Genomic DNA, 27,393 nt, shown 5'->3' on the forward strand with positions numbered 1-27,393 from the left:
ATATATTCATGCAATTTTCTTGGCGAATATCCCTTTGCATAGATTCATATCCTGAAATGTTTATTTTCGTGCATTGCTGACAAAGCAATTGATAACTTTGTCAGCAATCCACTCAAAAAAAATTTCGGATAAAATCTATGCATCGGGATATAATTTTTTATTTCAACAACTGAAACATTGTTAATTTGTAGACTTATCTCGAAAAACTATCAACTGAAAAAATAATATCGTCAAATTTCTAAGCAACACGCTTAGAATATACCGTAAAAGCAAAAAAAAATGCCATCAAGGATAGTTATGACAGAGTCCATCATGCACTTGTGCACTGTAAATTGCAAGGAAAAAAAAATGCAATAACACCTATAATTGTTTATTCAAATAACCCATTTCAGGATTCCACAAATACATGACGAATTTCTTAATCAAAGACACGGCACTTTCTTCTTCATAGCTATCCTTGATGGCATTTTTTTGCTCTTACGGTGTAATGAATATATCGCAAAACCTTATAATTTTATGGATACATTTTTATTTTACACACTTCGGTCTAGTTTATAGAAAGAGAATTAGATATTTAATTGGATTTAAATTTTAATGCGCGATTAACCCATGAATCCGAAACTTCGATTGGTTCAATATGATCACGTGTTAATCTCGCATTAACTTAATTTCGCTTCTGTAAACTGGCCCTTAATGTCGGTTAGTTTGAGTGTAGTAACAAAGGTGATGTATGTATGTTAAAACAAGAACTTATCTAGAGAAAATTAGGGATCGCGGAATATTTGGATAGGTTATTATTTTCTGAACCAAACCAAAAAAAAAAAAACAGAAATTGTTTTATGGGTATATTTTTGTTAACCAAAGTAGTTATGTTATCTTTGCAGCAAAATACACCGAGTGTAATAAAAATACAGTGACAGAACACAAAATTATGTACTTACCTACTTTTGGGTTTTTTTCGATCAACAACTACTATGATTTTTTTTAAATAAATTGACAAACGGGAAGAGGCCATTTATCGCAGGAAGAGCAATATAATATTGCGCTGAATGGTGATTTTCAGCAGCCTTTTAATTAGTGATTGGTTAAAAATTTAAATCATGTGAAGGAAAGAATCGGATATGATTTTATTGCATTTAATCTATATTGATACTGTCATGGGTTCAAATGTACCTATAAAATCCGATTAGAAAGTAATGTCTAGCTAAAATGCTTTTACAGTCTTCGGGTTCAATCATTGTTCTTTTAAGGCGATCATAATAAAACCATAAAATTTTATTACGTGTTGTATTTCCTGCACTGTACGTCTTTTGCGTTCGGATTGATTGAGCAAACTTTTAAAACAGCTGAGAGGTGAAATAGATACAGGCTGACTTTTTCATATGTGTATTTAAAAACACTTTTTACGTTGTATTAATTACATTTAGTACCTACTGTTTTCAGATATATGTATTCGAAAGACTTTTTTTATTTTGGAACAACTGTCTGAACATATTTTATCGCACCTGTAGTTGACGTGTTGATAAAACTCATTCTTGTAGGCTTTTATTTATAACAATTTGCTGATTGTTACTTAAAGCATTCACAATACATATATCAAGACCTATAAAGATTTATAAAAAATTCTGAGCGAGTAAATCGTGTTTGAAAAATTTCCCAATAAAAATGTGTTGCATAACAGGAGAATATTATGCCAAATAAATACAGGATACCGGATACTATTCAATGAAAAAAAAAAAATGTAAGCAAGGTGTGCTGTTCAATAAAGATAAGGCTTATGCATTGTCATAAAAATATTAGAATAACACATCAGGTATAAAAAAAAATAATGTGATGGAAGACTGACTGGACACGATATAACAATATAACTATGAAATAAACATGGTCTATTTAATTTATTTATTGCTACATCTTCTAGTTGCATAGAGAACTGATTTTATTGACAGTGTATTGATCAATGTTGACTTTTATTGGTTTCACAACGCCTTTATCTCTCTGTTCTTATTAAATAAGAAATTACTTGTACATATTTAATTTCTGTAAAAAGAATTTGGGGTTCTCTTAAGGAGAGAACAAGACAAATATTGGAAGCTTATTTTGTGAAAAACTGTTTAACCTTGTAATTTTTAGTTGCAAAAATTTAAGATAAATTTGTTTTGGATAGGTATTAACTTTTACTCGAAATTGTAACAAAATTAATTTTAGGCAACACTTATTACAGATTGTAAATAAGGATATTTGCCCAAAACACCTGTTATTATTAATATTATAAACCATCTGCTTGTCAGCCTTTTATAGATATTTATTTACCTACTTACAGATACGTGCCTGTATTCCTATGTATCACAGAATATTATGTAACAAGTAAAAAGAAATTATTCACCCACTCTTGTAGCGGTTACAGAAATTATTAAGTATTCTACATTTATCATAATCTTGTTTTTCACTGTCATTGTGTGATTTTTATAGTTCCGTGTAGGTGTAGAATTAAAGATTCTTCAATGAATTCAATTTTCCAATAATTGAATTATTTGCGAATTTTTTTAAATCCGGCTCTGTCCTTATCTTATTCTGCTTCACCAAACATCCGCTAGATGTCAGAAATTTTGACGTGACTGTGACTGTTTGATGTTGTTGATATGTCAAAATCGAAAATGTTCAGTGTTATGTCAGATATGTGAAATAATGTTTTGAAATAATGCCGTTCGAGACTTGTTTAAATTGCTTAGCCAGATGGAGACTTTGGATACGTCCGGTGGTTATTTTTATTTACGCTTTGGCTGCGCTAGTTTTTGTGCCTTTATTCTTGGTGAAGTCACTGGAAGATGGATTTAACAAGCGCGATCAAGAAATTTTGATCGCTGGAATATTTGTTTGGGTTGCGATTCCGTTGTCATTGTGGGAAATTATTCAGCATGTTATTCACTACACACAGCCTAAATTACAAAAGCATATCATCAGGTAGGACATGTTACAACATAAAAGGTTCCAACAAGACAAAGAAATCTCAACTTGTTTATTTGTACCTAATGCTTTATCAACAATTTATCATTTTTATCATGGTTACTGTAAATTAATTTTATTAACATTATTTTTGCCTTTTTCAGGATATTGTGGATGGTTCCCATCTATGCCATTAATGCTGTAAGTTTGTCAAAATGATAATATTACATTTCTGTAAACATTTTTTCAAGTGGTTAGGATTAATTTATCCAAAACAATCTGTTTATGTGGACAGTATGAGAGAATGTTATGAAGCTTATGTAATATACAATTTTATGAAGTATCTTTTAAATTACTTAAATATGGAAATGGATCTTGAAGCTAGCTTAGAGTTGAAGCCACAAGTGAAACATATTTTTCCTTTATGTTGTTTACCAGATTGGGGAATGGGAAGGTAGCTTTTACTTATGTTAATGATTATTAAATTAATGATATCATTTTAGAGAGTTTGTGCATATATGCAAACATGGAATTCTTCAGTATACTGTTGTAAGACCTTTGACCACTGCCATATCTTTGTTAGTATTGTCTTAGCATATTTAATTTGTATTATAATCTGTCTTTATAGTATTTGCAAAGTTTCTGGAGTATATGGTGATGGAGAATTTAAAGCAAGTGTAGCTTTCCCATATTTAATAGCTGTAAACAACATATCACAATTTATGGCTATGTATTGTTTGGTCATGTTTTATAAAGCAAATTTAGCTGAGTTGAGACCAATGAAACCCTTACCAAAATTTCTCTGCATTAAAGCAGTTGTATTCTTCTCATTTTTGTAAGTTAACACTTTTTTAATGCTCCCTGTTCTTATTATCTATATTTTTTATAGCCAAGGTGTTTTAATAGACATGTTAGTGTATACAAACATTATTACACCTAATGCAAAAGATTCAACAACAGATGGATTAAGCCTATCAACAAGACTACAAGTAAAGTATACCAACTGACTCATTAAATTTGTATGCAATTTATATACTTTAGGACTTTGTAATTTGCATAGAGATGTGTATGGCTTCAATAGCACACCATTACAGCTTCTCTTATGAACCATATGCAAGATCAGGATTAAATCAGTCATGTTGTCAAGCTTTTCTTGCAATGTGGGATGTGTCTGATGTTCACAGAGACATACAAGAACATTTGGGAATTGTCAGTAAGTAGATTTGCTCAAGCATAACTTCTGAAAATTTATTTTATGTTATTGTAGGTAGTTCAATAAGTAGAAGGATTAGAGGTCGAAGTATGTACACAATTCCAAGAGGAGACAATGAATATGCTACTTTAGTGTCCCCACAACAAGGAGCTGCCAGTGCTCCTGCATCAGGGTTTTACCAAAATAATTATGATGAGGTGTTTGTAAATTATGGTGCAGTAAATTCTAGTCAATCAGCCAAAAATGATGTAAATGATAGTAAGCCGAGATTATAAGTGATAGATTTTATGTAACTATTAATTAATTATATGTATATATTTATGCCTATAGCATTTTTAGGTATACATTTTACAAAATATTGTTATTTATCTAATAATTAAGTTATAATTTTGATATATTGCAATTTTTAACACTTTACAAACTAAAATTTGAAAGTTCTGTGATTAGATTATTGTAATGTATAATGATACATATGTTGATAACATGAGTTTTTTGGGAAAAATTAAAATGAAGTTTGGAGTTTGATTTAAATTCTGTGTGGGCGTTGTATGTTTTGGTGCTAAAGATCAGTGTTTACTACAGTACTCATCTCGTAGAATTCAGTACAAAGCCAATAAACTTATCTTAACGTAATTTAGTACATTTGTGACAAAACTGAAAATGATAAAAAAATAAAAATGTTTTATTTACCTACCATAAAGTGTTTTATTTGTTATTGTAGAAATTATTACCATCAAGCAACTTTTTTCAATGAATTGAACAACATTATGCAAGTTTCATTGATTAGGCCCCAATATGTTTTACACGTTAGGTAACGTGTAATTAATTAAGTAATTTCATTTTGTGATTGTCACATTTCTTTAGTGCTGAATTGTTCATACAACATCTAAATCAAAAGTATGCAGTAAATGCGCATTACCGATCCTGTTTGAATTTTATAACGTCCAGTGGACTAAAATAAAAGTTTCGAGTTTTACCATCGGCCGCCTGGAGCGGTCGAACTGTTGAATCCATCTTCGGTGCCGGTGTCGATTTGTGGAAGGATGCCTCTTCCACGCCGGGGTGACTCTGGAAAGAGCCGGTTGGGTCCCGCCTCTCAATACACGTGGGCTCGAAGAGAGCATCATCTTTTTGTCCAGCTCGCTTTTACAGAGTCGCAGTCTTTTTTGTCGAGGGAGACGAGAGGCGTAGACGAAACGAACACGACCAACGCGTGAACGAAGTGAACGAATTTCCGTGCGAGTCGCGTATTTATAGGAAAGTTGGGACCAAACGCGGCACGAACAGAGCCCGCCCATTGGCCGCCCAATATGACCAATGAGCGGACAGAGTACCTACCTCGAACCAAACCGGGACACAGCGCTGTCCAGTATCAAGAGGAATGTGGGTTGCATACTCTGTAAATGTTGAATCTATCATGACAGCTGTCAATCAAGGGATTTCCCTGGATTCTTCTCAGCGGGAGTTATGGTCACAAAATGCAATGCATTTTCTGTCAGGTAGAACAGACCACGCCCCGTAAACCATGACTTCAGAATCAAATCTTCAAATGAAAATCTTGGTCTGTAAAGTATATTCATAAAATTATGTACAATCGGATAGCAAAAAAAACTGGTACAGTATGTTACTATAGACACTTCCAAAACTCACATTTTTCATTGAGTTTTCGAAGTGTCTACAGCAACACCATATACACTTGATTTCAAAAAAATAGCGTACACCTAATATTTTCCCATGTAATGTTAGCTTTGTTTTCATGGTTACATTAAAGTGACAAAACCCCGAATCATCACTAAACTAGAAGGAAGGTAGCGTGTTGCCTATAAACAGTTTATAGCGGGCCATTTACATTAGGAAAATAGCTCTCAGGACTTGTACGCAATTTTTTTGAAATCAAGTGTACAGTTGCGGCCGTTGAAATCTCAGACAGGAAAGATTTAAACACTCTGTATAAATTCCGAAATTTAATTAGCGTAAACAGGATTTTCATCAAGGATTATAAAGTCAGTGTCAGTATTTGACATATTAAGTTAGAATCGCGCGTAACTTTTGAAATGCCGCAATTATCTGATTTGCAAAAATGTGTTTGACTGAGGGACGGTGTGAGTATAAGAGCTATTGCGAGAGAAATTAACGTGGATAATGTTTGAGTGACATTTTGAGAAACGTCACTTTCAATACCATTTACAAAGCTAAAAGTTTGGCGTTGTCAAAGTGTCTGAGTTTTCAACGGCCGCAACTGTACCTACCAGTTTTTTTTTGCTAGTCGATAGTACAGTTAGTTGATTGCAAGAAAAAACAGGAAATGAAAATTTTCCTAATGTAAATTTGGTTTTGTCCATTTGTCAATTAAAGTTCTATTTGACAATTCCTATCAAATAATTTTTAAAACCTATGTATCGTAAGAAAGTTTCACACCATGAAAAAATTGTAAAAATGTGTCAATTTTATTCTGACAGTTTCCGTTTTTTTTACAACCAACTGCATGTGCAATACCAAAAGTTTCTGAACAAGAAAAGTGGGAATTTAGTGCAGTCTTTGCCACGTAGACTAAACGGCGTTATAAATGCAAACGGCGCAACGACCAAATATTAATGTAACATTCAAATAAAATTATCTAAAATATAAGACAGCTTTTGTCAAAATGACAGAAAAAGTTGTTTTTTAAATGATACAAAAACTTAGAAAAATTGCTTACTTAGGTACTTGATTTAAATGGTGTACGCGATTTTTTTGAATAGAAGTGGGCGTAGGTTCTGGTAAGAAATTGGAAAATTTTATTTTGAGGCTTTACTTCCGGAATTAGTAAATCGAGTGTAAAAAATTAGTCAAAAAGTACCTAAATGAATAATAAGGAAAAATAAAATTTGAAAACGAAAAACGAAAGTGGTAATGCCACGGAAAGTTGCAGTAAAAATAACATGAACATGTTATTCATTTTGTCGGATAATTAATTAATGAACAAGATCAAGATCCACCAATTTTTTTTCATATAAACAATAAGTAGATGTAATAGTAGTTTACTTGATGACTTTGTGTGTAAATTTGGCCTTTTTTGGGACGCGTGGGCTCACGAGTGCCAAAAAAGGCCCAATTTACACACGAACGAGTTGAATACAACGTTCTTTTGTTCGACAAGCCCCTTAAAGGTTCCAAATCGCTTAAAACCTTTAAAATTAGCTTGACGTTTCGTTTTGACAAGTTGTGACATTTATCAAAATCCTTTCACATAGGAGAAAATTCTCAAATTCTGAGTGTCGAACAAAAAATTTTTTTATGGTTGAGTGTGCTTCTGGAAAGAAAATATTGCTTGTTAAGAAGAAGAGACAGTTTTTCTGAAGGTTTTGTATATTGCTGAAATATGAAAAATACTTATTTTATGCAAGTAAAATCTGCCGTTTGAAGAATAATTTTAATAATGCACTCGGTAATCAAAAATTTTATTGTACAAAACTAGCTGCTTGTACTATCCCACCTCCACCCGGCGGCACGGCAATTTTGCCGGAGTACATACACTATTACGGATATTACTATCAAGTAATAGTGCAGTGCTTATCAACATAATTACCGGCGTCTTGCCTCCGCATTTTGACTTTGTTGTGTATTATGTTCTGTGTCAATGTTAAGGAACTTCCTCACGATGTGACATGAGTATAATAAGATACCTTTTTGAATTTCAACTACCAATGTGTTATCTAAATCCATAATTTTTAAATTTTTAAAAAGAGATTGCGGTACTATTCCCGTTGCTGAAATTACAAGTGGTAAAATCGAAATTTTTTCTAAACACCAAAGATTTCTCATAGCAACGGACAGCTCTAAATATTTATTAATTTTTGTGTTATATGTCTGTGTTATATTATGTGAATTTGGAACAGCTATATTTAAAAGATGTGCTTGCTTTTGTTGTTTATTTAAAATTATAATGTCTGGTCTGTTATGCTTAATATGAATGTCAGTTAAAATTGTTCTATCAAAATATAACTTGTAACTGTCATTTTCCAAACAACTTTCTGGTGTATAACTATAATGTGGTTGTGTATTCTTTAATAAATTGAATTTAACAGCTAAATTCATGTGTATAATTTTAGCGAATATATCGTGTCGTTTTTTATATTCGCTTTGAGCCAAAACGGTGCAAGAAGAAATAATGTGTTCAATTGTTTCCCCTTCAGTTCCGCAAATCCTACATTTATCAATTATCGATTGTAAACCGCATATGTGTTTTTTATAATTTCTTGTATTTATAACACGATCTTGTATTGCAAATATAAAACCCTCCGTCTCAGGGTGAATATTTGATTTCTTAAGCCATGCATGAGATGCCTGAATATTAACTTCTGGTTGTTCCAGTTCTTTAAAGTATCTCCCATGTAAAGACTTCTGTTTTATATTTGCTATTGTGTCAGGTATATTTGGCTTAACAATGTCTAAAATTATATTATCACTTAAATTTAAAAGTGTGTAGCCTTTATCGGCTGAAACCAAAGCATTGAAAAAGGTGTTATCACGAGCTCTATTGAGGAAATAATTTTTTAGTGAAGCAATTTGATTTTTTAGCAGTATTTCTAGATTTGAAAAACCCCTACCACCGTTTTCGCGTGGTAAATTAAATCTTTCAATAGCAGATTTAGGATGGTGTTTACTAAATTTGGTAAAAAGAACTCTAGTTTTAATGTTTATGTTCTGTAAATTAGTTTTGGACCATTTTATAACACCGAAAGAATAGGTCAGTAATGGAACAGCATATGTATTAACTGCTTTAATTAAATTATTACCGTTTAATTTTGATTTTAAAATAAATAATACACAATTTATTAGATGGTTAAACATAAAATTGATTAATTTAGTGCAATATATGTACTGAAATTTTTGGCTAAAAATTTTTACAATTCTCTTAGCAGCTATAATAGATTCGCTTTCACTTAATTAGTGATTTAAATATGGTTTCCTTTTCAAAAGAAATTTGAAATTTCAATTAAATAAGAAAGTTTCAGTTGAAGCTTGTGACTACCTACGGAACAAGTTACATATAATTTACAAATAGAGACAAATTGGTGTGAAAGTATATTTGTTGCACACGGAATATTAATATGTATTGTGTTAATTTTTATTAAATAATAAGTTTGAAGCTGTTTCATGATCTTGGTGCCCATGGATGGACTATATATGGATGGCTTTACACTTTACCAAACTATATGAGTCATTGCCCAGCCTACAACGATACCATTGACACTATCATGTGTCGCCCACTAAATTTTATAATACTTAGTCGTCCTAATACGAACCAAATACACTCTATATATACTTACAAATATGTATTTAATGATAATTCTTGTATTTATTTGGTCAGAAGGTAAAATTTTTATTTTAAATATGGATTCTTCGTCTTAACTATTCATTTGCAGTTTAGATATTTCAAATTTTGTGCTCAAATGATGTTGAATGAATTTTATACTATGTAGTTATAAAGTCTGTTGTATCTTCTTGCAAAATATAGTGACGAATCTGTGTTGTTTATGGGTGTAATCTTTGTTAAAATAAAGGAAATGTACATTAAACTATGGATGTGTAGCTAAATTCTTTAATTAGATGTTGTATTACACAATCATTTCCGTTATATTGTACCTACATTATCAGTAACTTATATTACCATCCTTCTAGGGCCTATAACTTTCTTTTTCTAATGTTAACTGTACCTAAGTTATGTTACTAAGTTCGCTAAAACTGTAACGGTTATAAAAATTAATTAATCAATGTAATAAAGATGATGGTGTACTCGTAACTTTTTCGTCTTTGTAATAACTAATAAAATAATCTTATGAACGACCCCGGCGCCCCCACCATTTTTTAATAACCTTTGTTCAAAATGGTACAAACATATTGTATTCCATACAATTAGCACATTCTCTTCGTAATCCATTTAAATAATTTTTACAATTTTTCAGCATGCACTATTAAAAATTAATTATAGGCAATAAGTGGTATAGCATTATTCATAATTCATAATACTGTTGTCAGCAAGATCTCAATATGGTAGATCCATAATTCACACCACTTAATTATATTTTTAATATTTCGTTTAATTATTGTATTTACTGACATATCAGGACTGCAATTTAGGTCGAGCTTGGCGCCATACGTTCAAGGATAATAATAATAAGAGATTAACGTGATAGGAAAGCAATAACTAATCTAATAACTAAGTGGTAACGAGGTTTCTAAATGCGGTTCACTGGAGTTTAAATTTCGTTTTAGAAATATGTTTTAATCGATAATACGACTGTGTGATATGAAAAGGTGATTGTTTACAATTGCTGACAAAGACAGTTTCTAGATTTTTGTAAAATCTTTGTGAACAAGAATCACCCAAGTATAATGATGATAAACATCTACATGCTTATGTGAAATTATATGCCTGTTAACAAACAATATATAAAACATGAAACTACATGCAACATAGGTATTTACGTGATTGTTGAATTAGAACAACTTTATTTTTACACATAATAATGTTTGATCTGCCTACAAGTTCTGAGTCCCTTTGTACTAATTTAGATAACCACAAAATGAACATTTTGCAGCGATTTACTTAGTTAAGTGTCGCCCACATTGTGCCATTTGAAGGATAATTGATAATTGTTACACTATAATTTAACTCAATTTTTGTTAAACTTAATTTGTAAAAGGGTGATTAACTGATTGTTCACCACTTATATTTGCCGTGATCTATTTTAAATTTTTATTAAGACAATATAAATTTTTACGTCATGTCTCAAATTTTATTTTTATATTAAAATATTGTAATGTAGATATCAAAATCATTTATTTATAGATTAATTTATCAGAATATTGATATTTTGTACACATTTATATTTTTATCGCAATATTAATATGTCATTTAAGATTAATTAAATACGTAAAACGCTACAGTGCAGAGTTAATTTACTTTCTGTTAAAAGCAATGATTACCAAGTAAGTAAGTCTTCTTTCTTATGGCACATTATTAATAAAAAAAGTAATACAATAGCAGGATTCTATATTTATTGTTCAAGAATCTGTTCATAAATGATTTTAGAAGTTGTCTTTGTAAATTGGCTTTAAGACTGCCAAAAATTTCTCCTTTCCAAATGTTTGGCCTTACGAATGTTTAATATAATTTTTTTTAGAATCTGCGTCTTTAATAGGTCTATTATTGTATTCAATTTGGAGTCGTCTATGGCTATCTCTTAAAGCACTCGTAGTTTAATAGATCTCCAAGAAAATTTTTATTAATATTTCAGTGTATTATTGTCATTTACACCAAAAAACTTCCAATATTAATGTTCAAACTCTACTTTTTAACATATGTTGCAGATGTAGTAGCATCCGTTACCTTGAATTACCAATTACATAATACAAAATTCCCTAGAATTTGAAAATTTAATTTTTTTATTTAAAAATTAAAACAAGGGTGCAAATTCTAAAAAATAACATAAAAAACTCGTTTTATAAGGGCATTGCCGCGCTCGTCCCATACAAAACTCCCCGACGGGTCATTTTTTACACTTGGGACTCAACCCTTATAAAACTCATTCCTTAATATACGTTCAATCCTGACCTTGTGCTTGCACTTTAATAAAAGTGCATCGCGATTTCGATATTTAAATAGTTGCACTACACGGAATATGGTGACACGCCAATCTAGAACGAATGCATTTTCATATAAATTGCAAAACTCGAACCACATAAAACTGTGCTTTCTCCACATAAGTGGTTTCGGAACAAGTAGGTACATTTTGAACAGGTGACCTAGAACTCCGAAACTAAAACCACTAAAAGAGCTTCTGTGTAGGCGTTCGATAATAATTTAAGAAATTTTGATTCGTGTAGCTGGAGAACCTGGTTTAGATATGCCCACACAAACTGTACTGTTTTACACAAAATTGTCGCAAGTTTCATTAACAAATTAACTTTTCAAATTTAATTATATGAATTATTCTAAACGCCCTCAAACTTGTTATTTCGTCAGTCGGTGCAGGATACATTTGTATTATATTTTATTTCATGAATGAACGACTTGTCTACCTACAGTTGGAGACCCGTTTTATTACATAAATACCTACATTAACTGTACATTCAAATGTACTCTCCAATCACTTCCAATACAATTTCCTTGTAGAACCATAAAAATCGTGACGTAGGCAATCGAAGAGAACCATTACAGAACTTGCATTGACATAAATGGTCATCATTGCGACCAACATGTTGTCCTTTAAGTCCACCTCTCCGCCAATTTCTCCGGAGTACCGTCGACTTTTTTTTAATGGTGGGGATCTTTACATAGTCAACTGTTTTCAGGATTTAGAATTAAAACTAGTCGAGGAATCTGTGCGCGGAGTTTTGTGTTGGTCTTGACACATTTTTTGGATAAAATCATTAACACCACAACAAAGGTAAGTTCGCTTCAATTGCAACTTGTTTATAAACAATTTTTATTTTATCTGGCATGATGTAATATTTATGTTCAAAAGTATTAACACCGTGACCACATAAGTACATTCTGTAATTACCACTGCCGGCTGTTCGCGTCAATAATCACTTATTATTTTTCCCGAAAAATTTATACCAAACACATGTTTACTTTTGCTATTTAATTTGTAAATTATAGCGTACGAGGCACGCTTCTAACGTTAATCTATTTTGTCAATATTGACGTGTTTCGCTCATTATGTCGAAGCTCTCAGCTTCGTTACTGCGGAATATTTTTTAATTCGATATTTGATATAAATATAAATAAATTTTAAATCCATTACAATGAGTTATTTATTTTTCGACGCCCAATGAAATCACAACAACAATAAATTTCCGTTCGATGTCTCTGTGATTTTTGAGATAATTGGTTCTCACTCTGAACCAACTTTTAAATACTAACAGAAATAAAAATTAAAATGACCAGCAAACTATTTATTTAAGCAACACACTTGTGCTCGTATCTTTATTGGAAAAATATTTTGCTGGATTTGATGCAAAATTAAAGATTTTCTGTTGCAACCATGACGTTTAAAATTATGTTTTTAAGTTTAAACTTATTTAAATTATTAAACCAACTAATTTGAACACCTACGACGTCTGCATAGACTGGTTGCAAAAGAAGTGAAGGTTGAAACTTTTTAAATTTTAACTTTTCAATTTCTCTTACATAAATAAAATAGTTTTCTAATCATGTATAGGAAAAACAGATGGGACTAAGGGAACGCAACTATTGACACACAAATTTTAAAAGACAGGATATTGATCGATCCTAGCATGCAATCAGTAAATTCGTGATTGTATTTTATCCTTTTCTAACTAACTAACCAATAGGTGAACGAACATTTGCTAAGGATTTTAGCAGTTTGAGAAATACCAAAATAGTATAAGGATTATATTGTACCTGGCACCTATCTCTCAAACTGCAGATATTTCACTGAAAATAGCACGTTGGTGGAATTCTCTAGAAAAAAATATGCGCGTTGTTTCACCAATTTTAAAATGATGGGATAACTACCTTCACGTAGTGGGGCTCGTTATAATAATACGAAATAAATTGTGTTGTGACCACTTAAGATAGTTGATTTGGAGGTTGTGTAAGTATTTAAATATTAAATCTTATAAACGTAAGGACGATTTTCTCTGTTCAATAATTCTTGCGTTAATTTTAATACAAGAGCGCTTTTAAATTTTAACTAAATATTTGCATAAGTTAGAACGATGACTCAATACTCACCTTTCGAAATTTATTACTTCAGAGAGCTACACAGCATAACTAATGTTTTACATTAAATTATTTATTTTCTCCTTACTATTTTTAGTTCTTACGCTATCATTTTTACAATTTACAATAATTGAAAAATGAAGTTTAATTAGGTAATTTATTTTTTGGAATCTAACAGCTGTGTGGGATGCACCAACATTATTGGGAGTTAAGTGTTTTATTAAAGCTATAAATTTGTAGTTTAAGATTTTTATTTGTTAATTATCATCTTGTGTAAAGTCTGTAATTTGAACATACACAGTGTTTCATTAAAATGTAAAAAAAAATCTAAAATATCTTTATCACTAGATTTAATTATTCATATCTGAAGGAACAATTTTCTTTTGGTGGAAGTAATTTTTCGTAGTATTTCTTTAAAACCAAAAAAATTAGTAGGTACTGTAAATTTTCTTTCGTTTAAAATGTGAAAATTACTTTTCAGTTTTAAATATTAAAAACTCATACAGATAATATAAGATCATTTCTCAGGATCAAGATCAAGTAAAAGAATCATTAGATAAATGTCAAATGTTGTTAAAATTAATTTAAATATTGTGGTATCCTTGAGAGGGCTAGAACTATTTTTTAGAAGTGTTACATAACTAACAGAAGTTGCCTTAATAATGACTAGAAAATTTTGATCAGTCAGGTGTTAGCAAAGAACAGTAAACTACTATGTCAGACCAGTACACTGACTGAGGAAAACATTAAAACCAGTTTGCACACTTTTTTAGCGTATTTATAGAGATTTGGTCATAGAGCTTACCTGGAATAATTACACTTTCGCTTTAAATTTCTCACATCCTTCTTCATTTTTTTTAGAAAATCACTATAATTTACATGTTTTTTTGTTTGTTTTTATATTCTGATATATGACTGGAAATACGGTAGTATAACTGATGTCTTAACAGCAGAATTAGATGGAAGTAATTTAAATTTAATAAACATGAGCTCACTGTAAACTGTCATACGTAGATTTTGAATTCTACTTCGAATAAGAATACATTAAAATAAAATACAAACGATAATAGTACACTGATTCTTAATCAATGATTATAAAAATTATACTTATTTTTTTAATTAAAGGTAACAAAATAATGTCGGAAGATTATTTTTACCTTATCTTATTATAACGTTCAATATAAATTTTATTGCAAGTTAAGGTAATAATTTACTAGCAAGAATTTTCCTGAAACTTTGGCGAAGGATAATTAATTACTAAACAAAATTGGATTTAATTTCCTTATCAGCTTTTTCGATTAAAATATGCATTTATCTATAAGTTTCCGTACATTTTAATTGATTGTGCATAATATTTTAAAGTCAAGATTGTTAAACTAAGTGAGTACTAAGTGAATTTACATTTTTTCTTTTAGTAATCACCAAATCAATTATATTATGTGTAGTAAGGAATTAAATACAGATGTTGTTATTCTAATGTGCAACAAAATAAAAATTGTTTAACATGAACAAGGAATTACTATACTTTAAATGTACAAAATGCCTTAAATAAGAATGATCTCATCTTATGATGATATCAGTGCAATCACAACCGTGACTATATTGTACCGAAGAAAATATCAATGTTTCCTGTTATTTTTTTACACATCATAATATTTATCTACTATGACATTGATTTTTATCTATCATGTTATTTGTGCTGAAAATACTTGTAAAATATACATAATATACTTACTACGTAAGTCACCGTCAAATAATGTACACATTATAAAATTCTCTTTTCATTCGTTTAAGTTCTAATCGACATAAGAAAAATTCAATTATATATTTTTATTTTTGTTATTTATGAGTTTGCTTCATCGAAACATTACTTTAGTTTATATTTTAAAAAATTACTCCTTAAATTGAGTAATTTCCACGCTTCATTTTCAACATTTGCATTTCGGAACATAGTTAAAATTTCGATATTCCAAAATCACTTTCATTACCTTCAACGGTGTTTCACCTTAACCCAATTATTGCAGCACCAGAATCAACATAATAGCCATATGTTCATTGCAATCATGCTGATTCATAAATTTCACGTATCAGTGTAATGAAAGTTATTCGTATCTGTAGCGCAAATCAATACAAATTGCTTTCAGATTTTTCCAAATACAGATATTTGTTATTACTTCCAAAAATAACTTTTTGACGAATTGATAAACAAACCAGAAGGATAAGCTGATCATTAAACTGCAATTATCTAGGCATGCAAATTCTCTGTGGTTTTATTGTACCTATACAGATAAAATAAAAATAAAAATGACATCATCAGATATGGTCGGAGATTAATTACCGCAACTGGCATAATAAAAACTTGGTTTCATTTATGTCTATCAATAAATAATTTTTTTTTGCTAATGCATTATGTATACCTATACTTTAATCAACCGAACGTGAAGTATCAAGTTCGTAAAATATAATGTTTGAACGAGACGTTATGTTATTTGTTACATAACACTTTGTTCTGTTTTCTTGGTATTGTTTGTTTGCACATAAATAAAATAGATGCCATTTACGATTTAAAAAACGAATATGTATCTTCTTTCCATTTTTATATTTTTGTGACTTGTCTCAATTTTTAATACCTTAATAACCAAACATTAAATTACTTTGTTATAATTGTCCTTAAATTTTTTTTTAAGAAATTTAAAAATAAATGTAAATCAAAAATTACAACACAAAAGCAACAAGGTAAAATTTACAATATTTTCATTCATTAAATCACCAATATTAATTGGATACATCAACATAAATAACCACTTTAAATGTCCAGAGAATGGGTGGATTTACTCAGCGACCGTGGACTCCTACCAAAAGACGTGGTCCGATAGCCGCAGAATATAATAGTCCTGGACCAGCATGTGTTTCTCTTCCCTCCTACATAGGTAACGTTACATAACTATTAAATTCTATTAATTTTTCATCTGATTGTATTACTTACTCTGTCTCGAAACAACGTTCCTCGAGTTGACTCATATTTCAATGGTGCATATTTAAAAAACCTAGCACCATAAAGAGCCGAAGACAGTTTTCACGTAGGCACTGCGTCCAACATACACAGTGTCAGTTAGTTACTGTAGACTTAGAAAATTCTAGAAATCCACAAACCAATTTAGCATAATAGAACGTAGCCCACATAAAGGCCTTGTATAATTAAAGAGGTGAAGATATTTCTTGTACAAAGTTAACGCCTTTGTGTTGTTTCGTTGACAGAAGTGTTATAAACTAAATTGAGAAAATGATGGCAAAGCAAGATCAACATTTTGATTGGGTTTTTTGCTTGCAGGCAAAAAAACGTCGGAATCAAGAAGTGGGCGAGCACCTGCTTTCAGTTTTGGTGCTAGACATAATGGCAAAATGGACAGCATCGGACCTGGACCAGGGCAGTATAACGTAACCGGACTTAGCGCAAAAGGTAAGATATGAGGATGCTGGTCAAGATGTTACTTAACTTAAAACGTACAGCATTTTAGTATGTCGGAAAAAATATGAAAAACTCGAAATTGTGCTTGTTTTGGAGTAATCGAAGATCAAATGTAAGACGTAAACCAAATAATTAATTATTAATGTGTGTGCTTACAAAAAATAATTTTATGCTGCTTAGCCCACCCATTGCAGATATGCATACAATAGTGTTATTTCTAGCGGTTGTTAAATATATAACACCATCGTAAACCGTGACTTACGTGGGTATAGATCTGAAGGACTATTCGTTTAGCAACGAATAACATGTCTTTTCCTTTTTCAAATACTTATAATTGTGATTTGTGATGATTCGAGCCAAAATTGGAAATCTTTAAATGAAGTACCATTTGTAGATAGTTCCAGATTTATCTTTTGAATCTTTATTTTTACAAACTGTGGGTGTAGGACTTAAGTAACCAAAAGCGAAGAAAAATACAGTGTAAATAGTGACACAGTCTCTATTAATATTTTACAATAATAGATCAAAGGATCTTAGTGTTAATTTTCTATTCCTGCAAAGAAAATATTTTATCTTTCAAAGTACTTAGGAAAAAATAATAGATCTACTACATATTTCACTTTGTTATTCGTATTTTTTAAAATGCAATCACGTTGTTTTGGCATAATGAGAGGCCATGGAAATTTTGCATTTAATTTTTTAGTAAAACTGTCTGTTGAATTAGGTTATATTTTTCTAAGTTTGAGGTTATAAATAGCATCAATGTCTAGTGTATTGTTGTCAGTTTTACTAGTTTGCAATAGAAGAATACTCAGCAACATGTCATGTTAATTTTGATAGGTCCGCATGTCAGGCACTTTAGTGACGGAAATCAGACAGCCTGTCCAACGTTAAAAAAATAAATCACGACCTCCCATAATGCCAAAACAACGTGAACGGTGTTTATTTTCCGAAAGGTTTATAAAAGATGTGCTTTTTCTTATATTTTTCTTTGATATTTAGCAAATTTAAAGTGTATTGGAGAAATCTGATAATAATCTTGATTGCTCTACGCCCATGGAAATTATCATATAATTTGTTGTTTTTAAACTTTCATGATGTGGGTAGACATCCGTTTTTTTTGGCATTAAAATATCACACTTATGAATTATTTAAAGACTTTTTCATAATCGATTCCATTTCTATAATGTTATATTGTAGGAGTATAATAATTAAATTAATTGTCGTAACTTTCATTTTATTGACAAATGGATGAAATATTTATTTTACATTTAAATTACAATTTCACGATTATTATAATCTTTCTTTGTGACGAAACACACTTCATGTTTCTCCCAACAATAATAATCTTTTTGTACATCCACCCATACATCAGTACAATATAATAATGGTGTCCCTGCAGGGCACCATCGAATTAAAATGCGATTATCTCCTTCTAACTTAAATTTCTCATTCGGCAATCTCTAAAAATTTCGTAATTTAGTGTTGTGCCAACGGGTATGGGCATGATTAATGGAGCAACAATTTAGTTTTTTAGTTTTATATTTTGCTACCAGTTGTTTCTTTGTGGCGTTTCTTGTCATAGTAGCTGACCAGCACGCATTAATATTTTAACAAGTTTTGTAAATTTTCTTTCAGGAAAAGATACTCCACCAGCCGTCAGTCTTCATAGTCGTCCCAAAGACGCCAAACCTGAAAACTTTCCAGCCCCCGGGGATTACAACCCTGACAAAGCTGAAAAAGTAATTCATGACAATGCGCCCCGATATACTTTTGGATTAAAGACAAATGTAGAAAAACCAGTGGATACACCTGGTATGTTTTGATTTGCACAATTGATTACCTAATTAATTGATAGGTACCATAAAATATTATTTTAATTGGTCCATTAAGTATTAATTATGAAAAAAAATCCAAAAACTAATTATTGGAATTTTATGTGAGAATAATTCAAGACTAATTTATTGCTGTAACTAAATCAGAAAATTTTGTAACAGCCTAATCGACAAGAGCCACTTAATCAAATTAATTATTTTTATTGTTGACACATTTGGTTAAATGGTTATAGACAAAATACGAAGGTTGAACCGTGACATTCTATATTTATCGAATGGTCATATTTCCGCCTTCGTTTAACTAATTTTAAAATTATATAGAGCTAATTAATATAACTAATTGTTGATAGATTGTGGTTAAAGGTTATTTAAAATTGTTAACACAGCACCTAACGCCTATAAACCATTTCGACGATCAAATGCGCATCGATATTCTTTTGGGACGAGAACACCTGTGCAAAGGGTGTCAGACACACCGGGTTAGTTTTTTTTTTTTATTTGCTTCTATTTTGTTTGGCTATTGTGTTTGTTTCATATTCGTTTATTTTTAGCACCTAACGTATACAATGTACCAGATTCGGAAAAAAACTTACACGAACAATCACCGAAATACAGTTTCGGTTTGAAAACACCCAGTGACAAACCATCCGATACGCCCGGTTAGTTTTTTCTGCTTATGCAACTGGTTCAGTTTCAAATTGTCTCAGCTTTTCAATACATACTTGTAACATTTTATCCTGTATTAAAAAGTTTGCAAAAAAGTGGATAAAATGTTACAGAAGATCCAGCTCAAGGCGCTTTACTTCTTTACATATTTACATCGAAGCTGACCACGTTCTAAATAACTCGTTACATTTATTTTTTTAAATGTAACATTTGCCACAGTTGCAAAGTTGCAAAGCAAGTTATAACTGTTCAGCTTTGCTCTTCTGTTTAAATTTTCTTCCATGTTATATTTTTCAACAGCTATATTTGTTTAATACGTGTATTAATAACTTAACTATTTTACACTGCAGCTCCAAACGTTTACAACGTTCCAACTGCTGACAAAGTTTTGCATGAAAACTCGCCCAGATATACTTTTGGACGCAAAGTGCAATTGGAAAAACCTTCAGATACTCCTGGTTGGTGGTATTAATATTTTTCAATAACTTTTTAATGCTATTAAATCTGCCCTGAAAGAATGAGATAATTTGAATCACTACAGTTTCACTCGTGTATTTACTTTTGTAGAAACGGTTTACACATTTTGCATGTTTCTTGGTTTTCTTTTTTTTCTTCTTATTTTGTTATGTTTATGTTTTATTCTTTAGCTCCGAATGTGTACAACGTACCAGTCTCTGACAAAGTTTTACATGAAAATTCTCCAAAATACAGTTTTGGGAACAAAGTTCAACTGGAAAAACCATCGGATACTCCTGGTTAGTTATTCTACTGCATGTTTATGTTCCTCTATTTAAAATATTATGTAATTAACTACTGTAAATTTTAACCAACCGCTTATTGAGCAAAAAATATATTTGCAACTTTGTGATAGGTTCGCATAGTTAATCATTGTCATTTACATTTTGTAACGAATCTGGTTTACATTGAATACTTTTTGTTTATGTTTTTTATTGTTGTGTTGTGGTTTGTATAATTTTATTTATATCTTAGCTCCAAATGTTTACAACGTACCAACCGCTGACAATGTTATGCATGAAAACTCACCCAAATACAGTTTTGGAAATAAGGTTCAATTGGAAAAACCCTTGGAAACTCCTGGTTGGTTTAAAACTTATCAATTAGTATCTAACAGAATTAACTTGTCTTGCTATCGGACACATCATCGTACAAAAATATACATTAAAAAAAAAAAACGAAATCGTCATCGTATCGCAAGACATTTTTGAAAAATAAAAAAAGTGAAATCGAGGTTACTGTTTTGGGAAATGTGAAACAGCAGCTGCGATTGTTCATCAATCTTTTTCCCGTCCATCAATCTGCCAAGGTCTACTGAAAAAACGACTGCCTTATATAGACTAATGCTTCATCAATAACAGAATAATTTTACCAGGCATTGTGGTAAAGACGTTCTAATTTTAGCACCGAACGTGTACAACATTCCACCGGCAGTTGGCGATAAAAAAGCACCTGCTTATACCATATCTGGAAGAAACAAAGAACCAGTTGATGAACGCGTGAAAAATCCAGGTCCAGGTCAATACAACAATGTCAACCCAGAAAATTACAAAGCCCATTCTCCAGCATATACTATCAGTGGAAGGACCAATATTCCGGTCGATTCGTCGACTCCGGGACCTGGAGTTTATTGCCCAGAAAAGGTACGTTTTGTTAATTTCCATCAAAAAGAATGTACCACTTGACTAATTACTAAACACTAAACTAACATAGGTTCATTCTCATCTGTTGCATCCTCCGTGTCATTCTTTTGGGATAAAACATTCTCCGCATTTGGGATCTCAGCATATGTTTCTACGACGGGAAAGAACTTCTCTTTTATTTTAAAATTTTTATTTCTTTACTAACGATACTAACAGGTATTTACCTAAAACCAAAAATATGTAGTTATACATTTGTGAATTATTTTTAATAATTATTTTTTAGGTGGATCTTGATGCTCATCCAGCACACAGTTTTGGAATCAAACACTCTCAATATGCTGACCACTATTAAAATCGAGCAATCATAATTAAGTTATGATATACTGCTTATGATTTTTTTTTCAATAAAAATAAAAACTCCAATTTATGTCACAATCCACATATTTAGACACTCCAATTTATAACTGTATCTTATCCAATAAAATTCTTCTTGCTTGCAGTTTAACAAAACTTTTGCTTCACTGTTGAAGGAGACAATTCTATTTAAATCTAACACATTTTGACGCTTTTCATTAATTATCGTATAAGCTAGTTCCTCGTCGTCACGGTTTTAGTGTCTATGTAGCATTATATTTAGATATATTTATTAACAGATTATTTTTATTGTTTTTTTAAATAAACATTTTATATCTTGAGTATTTTTAGTTTACCAGCAAACATTTCCCCAAGAATAAAAGACAGAGTTAGTAATAATTTTTTATTGAAAATAGATAAAGTAAGCATACCCAAATTAAACAAATCAAAAGCAATAAAAAAATTACATTTTTAGCGTCCAATGGGACGACCATACATATCTACGGCATCTTTTGCGTGCATGTCACTTAGTCTGTGGAAATAGTCACCAAGAACTTTGAAAACGTCAGCATGGTTTTGATTTGCAGTTTGCGAAGCAAATATGTTAGGACGCATCCCTATTCCATAAGTGGTGGCCAAAAAGACGGCAAAAATCAAAAATACAGCAACGGCTTTCATTTTAAGCTGAAAAGAGAATAATAAATTAATTGTATAATGTCACATTTTTATATTTTACCTTTTTGGTCAGTTTTGTAGCGCAGGTAAACTATTGATGAATTTGACTTTCTGAAGCTTTTTTATACCAAAAATTATCAGCAAAGTGAGAAAACAAACACTTGAGAAACTAATTTTGGTACGGCTCTATTATTAATTAACTTACTGTTTACTCATTTTATTGTATTTGTTTTTTTTTTAATCCAAAATATTTATTTTGGAGTAAGTTAATAAAGCTAATGCAGAGATGTTTTAACAAATAAATAAAACGTAAAAGGAAGCACAGGAACTAAACAATTTTTGATCAAGTTTGAATCAAGCTAATTTATATTTTTATCATCTCTTTTGATTTTAACAAATACTACTCCAGAAATTGTTTAAATACAAACTTTTATAAAACCCCAATTAAATTTCGTCCACGGCTGTATATTATTCTAAAAACATTTTTACGATAATGGTCAATGATTTCTACCCGATTAATAGTATATTAAGAATATTATGATACAAATTTATAAGGAAGCCTTTAAAGCACGCGTGACGAGTTTAAGAGCACGACGCGTAGCGGAGTGCTTTCAACGTCGCAAGTGCTTTAATAGTATATTAAAGAACGAGTTTTATAAGGGTGTGATTTGGCGCACGAGTCCCAGGTGTAGAAAACGACCCGTAGGGGAGTTTTCTATGGGACGAGTGCGCCAATACCCTTATAAAACCAGTTTTGTATGTTATTTTTTAGAATTTGCACCCTTGTTTTAATTTTTAAATAAAAACAATAAATTTTCAAATTCTAGGGAATTTCGTATTAATTGGTAATTCAAGGTAACGGATGCAACTACATCTACAACAGATGTTAAAAAGTAGAGTTCGAACATTAATATTGGAAGTTTTTTGGTGTAATACACTGAAATATTGATAATTTTTACTAATTTTTTAATAGGCTTAATCGTGCGGGCGGTAAAACTTGAATCACCCTGTACAGTGTACTTTTATAAAGCCATAAACGAAACCTACTGACTGATGTTTATAGACGTATTATAAACGCAAATTCTAAAAAGGCCCTTATAAAGGTGTATCATACGCTATTTTTTATTATACCTGCACTACAATCTGAAAATTATAACAAAAAAAGTAAATTGAAATACCTTTTCCGAAGTAATCTGTGTCATTAATCGTTGATATAGAAATGGTGAATTGCTGTTGTTTCGTTGCTATTATAAATTTTCTATAAATGTCTATTTATCATCGTTCAAAATGTAGGTGAATTTGCTGTTACCTAAGCAACCCTTAAAGCTTTAGTGTTTTAAGGGCCCTTTTTGTAATTTGCCTCCATTTGGATTCTCTAATAGACCTCTAATAGACATATTAACGAATGCGACATCATCATCTGGGATGTCCTTATAGCCATTATTTCACGCAACATTTTACGAAAATTTTTAGGTTGGCAAAGCTTGATCCGTCATGCGTGTCAGTTTAAATTACAAAATGTGTAAAGAATTATTTATCAGGATTTATCAGGTAACAAATTTGCGACCGTATTTTTGGCAATTTCACATATTTCAGCGGGCGTACATGAAAGATTATCTTCCATATTCGTGTTTTGTGACAGAATTTGGATAAAACAAAATGCGACTTTGCAGACTTGATCAAATTTTCACTTTTAAAATTAAGACATTACCGACCCCCACAAAAATCCCTAAATCGAGGAAAGTAAACATTTTTGTTTAAAAACGGCTTAAAAAGGGCAAATTACAAAAAATAGTATAAAAAACCAGTTTCATAAGACCTTGAAGCACTCATTCTTTAAAATAACTCGTGACTACGCCACTCGTTTTTTAATCTTGAATTCGTGCTTCAAGACTGGTCTTATGAAACTTGTCTTTTAATATATTATTTTCGCACGCATTTTAGTGTCAAAAACAGGGATTATGATTCATGTATAATAAATAAGCCTTTTAAGCAGATTTAATGTAACGTACTTTACCATTTGTAACGATTATTTTCGGTCAATCTCATTTTAAAAATTCGGACTATTAAAAAAATACTATTTATTATTTTTGTTGAAGATTCAACTGGTATAATAAAAAAAATTATGCAGTACAATGTTTTATTTATTTGCTGTTGACATTAATAGAAACGAAAAAAATCAACGTCTTCCTGGTAGTGAAGCTGAAGCAACTTTGGCAGCATCGTCACTCAGTTTAGAGAAAAAGTCACTTAGAGCTTTGTAAACTTGGGAGTGATCACCACTGCCAGAACCAGATAGATTGGGTTGCATGTACCAACCATAAGCAGAAGTCAAAATAACAGTGAAAATCAACAAAAGAGCGATGGTTTTCATTTTGATAGCTGAAATTGAATTATATTTATATTGACATTCATATTAAGCATAACAGACCAGACATTATAATTTTAAATAAACAACAAAAGCAAGCATATCTTTTAGATATAGCTGTTCCAAATTCACATAATATAACACAGACATATAACACAAAAATTAATAAATATTTAGAGCTCTCCGTTGCTATGAGAAATCTTTGGTGTTTAGAAAAAAATTTGATTTTACCACTTGTAATTTCAGCAACGGGAATACTACCGCAAACTCTTTTTAAAAATTTAAAAATTCTGGATTTAGATAACACATTGGTAGTTGAAATTCAAAAAGGTATATTATTATACTCATGTCACATCGTGAGGAAGTTCCTTAACATTGACACAGAACATAATACACAACAAAGTCAAAATGCGGAGGCGAGACGCCGGTAATTATGTTGATAAGCACTGCACTATTACTTGATAGTAATATCCGTAATAGTGTATGTACTCCGGCAAAATTGCCGTGCCGCCGGGTGGAGGTGGGATACGAATAATTGATACATAAAATGTACTATTTGTTTAAATTTTACCTTTAGGTTCTGATCTGTGATCTGTCGTTTATAGAAACGAATGATTTGGACAGTATGATGTGACGGTTTATATACATACCTACTTACTCTCGTTTGCAATACTTCATAGATTGAGATATTAACTGTCTAATCTAAGTTAATTTTGACAATGACTGGATAAAATTGCAACGAAAAGTTACATAGTCAATGAAAATTATTAACTGCAGGCTAAATGGAATATATCTGATACATTTTACATATTTTCAATATTTTGAGTGATAGGTAACAAAGTGCTTGAAGTATAGGGGAATGACGATTCACTTATTTTGTGATATATTGCTAAATAAATATTATGTACCTACTTATATCAGAAATTTAATTTGATGCACTCACGTAGAATTAAAGGCAATGACCAAGTACAAATTCAATAAAATTTATTGATACAAAACTACACATTAATATAAAATAAAACAAAACCATAAATTAATATAACAGGACAGAGCTAAAATAAAAATTACCAATTCTCCAAAATTGAATCATTAGTAAAAGAATAATATACTAAAACAAAATCTTTTTGATATTAACATTAGTTTCTTTAGATTGTTCAGAATTCACGGGATCTGGTCTTTTCTGTGTTCGTGGAAGAATAAAATTGTCCCTTTGTGATTTTGTATTTTTTTAGAAAAAAATTTGGTTATAAGTACTTACATACGAGTATGTCAGAAAAACGTCTGTTGAGAAGACAGCAAAATTAGGTCAATGAAAAATTATTTAAATAATCACTTTTTGTCTGGTATTGGTTTTTTAAATCAATTTGTTGTTTAGTGAAAAGATAATTACGGTTTCCCTAAACCGCTGTTATTCATTGTTGGCACCCCTGCATTACATAATTGTGACAGCGATTTCGCGTCATTTTTGTATTTTGCCAGCTTAATTTATAAAGTCTGTGATATAAGATAATAACCTACAATGCCCTTATTTTCTTTGTGTTGAAAGTCGTGTGCACCTTTTTTATAATAGATATTAAATGTGAAATATGAGTTTTGCTTTTTTTTTAATAATAATAAATATATTTCCTACAGGAAGCACCCAATTACAGGAAATAATGTGCTGACGGTACATACAACTAGATTACAAGCTGATAGGTCATAATAATGATCAACTCTTTAAAGACAACAGTCGGTATTCTACAGCATGTTATTATTAGTTACACAGAAATAATAGTAGATTATATCATTAAGAGTAGAAGTGAGTCTTTTTGTGCTAAACCTAGAGATTGAAGATCGAGACGAAATGGAGGTCGGCAACTGGGCGAAGCATAAAAAGACCTACTCTGAAATCGCACACGAAGTCATTTATTTTCCTTTGCTGCAGTTCCAGTAAATGACAATTTTCAAACTTACAATTTTCAAATTTTAAGGCACCAGTAATTCCTAGTTCTCTTGTTGCAATATTATTAGTCCTTGAAGATTTAATATCACTAAAATGTCTAAAAGTGTAAAGTTTACTTTTTAACGTTGAACGGCCATTTTGTTATTTTTGATTTTGACATCTGTCATCCATGCACAAGGATGACACAGTGGCACCGGTTAAATATTGGGTTATAATTACGTTATTTCGCTTTTTTTGCAGGCTTTTTTAATTTTTAATAAGGATAATTTATCGTGAGATGTGCTTCAAATGACCTTACATTTGACTCGGTCGAGCCGCCTGTGGACATTTCAACTCCTAGGATTTGAAGCGTTACAAAAAAAGCGACTTGAAGATAAAATCATATCAAGGAGATTATGTCTAGTAGTCAATAGTTGTTTAACTTTATTTTGCGGTTAACACAGATTTAACTCGTCCACTTTGACACTTTAAAAAATTCCGTGTTTTAGCTGGATTTTACCTACTATTGCGGTCAAAAATAACTGGGACAGTATG

At 30.9% G+C, this 27,393-nt stretch overlaps 2 protein-coding genes and 3 long non-coding RNA genes across 13 annotated transcripts; 2 read left to right on the forward strand and 3 right to left on the reverse strand.

Annotated features, from left to right (window-relative positions):
* The first annotated feature begins 2,602 nt into the window (after positions 1-2,602).
* On the forward strand, positions 2,603-4,856 carry LOC138132767 (transmembrane protein 184C). The gene is made up of 8 exons (XM_069050394.1): positions 2,603-2,961; positions 3,108-3,144; positions 3,195-3,397; positions 3,447-3,521; positions 3,572-3,778; positions 3,833-3,932; positions 3,985-4,156; positions 4,211-4,856. The coding sequence occupies exons 1-8, from the start codon at positions 2,699-2,701 to the stop codon at positions 4,429-4,431; spliced, it is 1,278 nt and encodes a 425-aa protein (XP_068906495.1). The 5' UTR covers positions 2,603-2,698; the 3' UTR covers positions 4,432-4,856.
* On the reverse strand, positions 3,833-14,873 carry LOC138132770 (uncharacterized). The gene is made up of 2 exons (XR_011160176.1): positions 14,698-14,873; positions 3,833-5,719 (listed from the first exon to the last, which is right to left on the reverse strand). It is a non-coding gene; the product is annotated as an uncharacterized lncRNA (long non-coding RNA).
* LOC138132768 (ciliary microtubule associated protein 1A) lies at positions 12,497-22,215 on the forward strand. Of its 9 annotated transcripts, none has more exons than XM_069050395.1 (11): positions 12,497-12,591; positions 16,711-16,822; positions 17,224-17,352; positions 19,000-19,176; positions 19,583-19,675; positions 19,748-19,855; positions 20,213-20,320; positions 20,510-20,617; positions 20,853-20,960; positions 21,282-21,520; positions 21,804-22,215. In XM_069050395.1, the coding sequence occupies exons 2-11, from the start codon at positions 16,714-16,716 to the stop codon at positions 21,870-21,872; spliced, it is 1,248 nt and encodes a 415-aa protein (XP_068906496.1). In that variant the 5' UTR covers positions 12,497-12,591; positions 16,711-16,713; the 3' UTR covers positions 21,873-22,215. The 9 variants fall into 9 exon arrangements, with proteins under 9 accessions (XP_068906496.1, XP_068906500.1, XP_068906499.1 ...); XM_069050396.1 differs by lacking the exon at positions 12,497-12,591 and adding an exon at positions 13,741-13,764; XM_069050399.1 differs by lacking the exon at positions 20,853-20,960.
* A 48-nt stretch (positions 22,216-22,263) lies between these two features.
* LOC138132769 (uncharacterized) lies at positions 22,264-22,652 on the reverse strand. The gene is made up of 2 exons (XR_011160175.1): positions 22,611-22,652; positions 22,264-22,558 (listed from the first exon to the last, which is right to left on the reverse strand). It is a non-coding gene; the product is annotated as an uncharacterized lncRNA (long non-coding RNA).
* Positions 22,653-24,672: 2,020 nt separating this feature from the next.
* Positions 24,673-25,703, reverse strand: LOC138133593 (uncharacterized). Its single transcript, XR_011160428.1, has 2 exons — positions 25,489-25,703; positions 24,673-24,931 (listed from the first exon to the last, which is right to left on the reverse strand). It is a non-coding gene; the product is annotated as an uncharacterized lncRNA (long non-coding RNA).
* Positions 25,704-27,393: the final 1,690 nt, after the last annotated feature.

Source organism: Tenebrio molitor, chromosome 6, assembly GCF_963966145.1.
Source record: "Tenebrio molitor chromosome 6, icTenMoli1.1, whole genome shotgun sequence".
Classification (NCBI taxonomy): domain Eukaryota; kingdom Metazoa; phylum Arthropoda; class Insecta; order Coleoptera; family Tenebrionidae; genus Tenebrio; species Tenebrio molitor.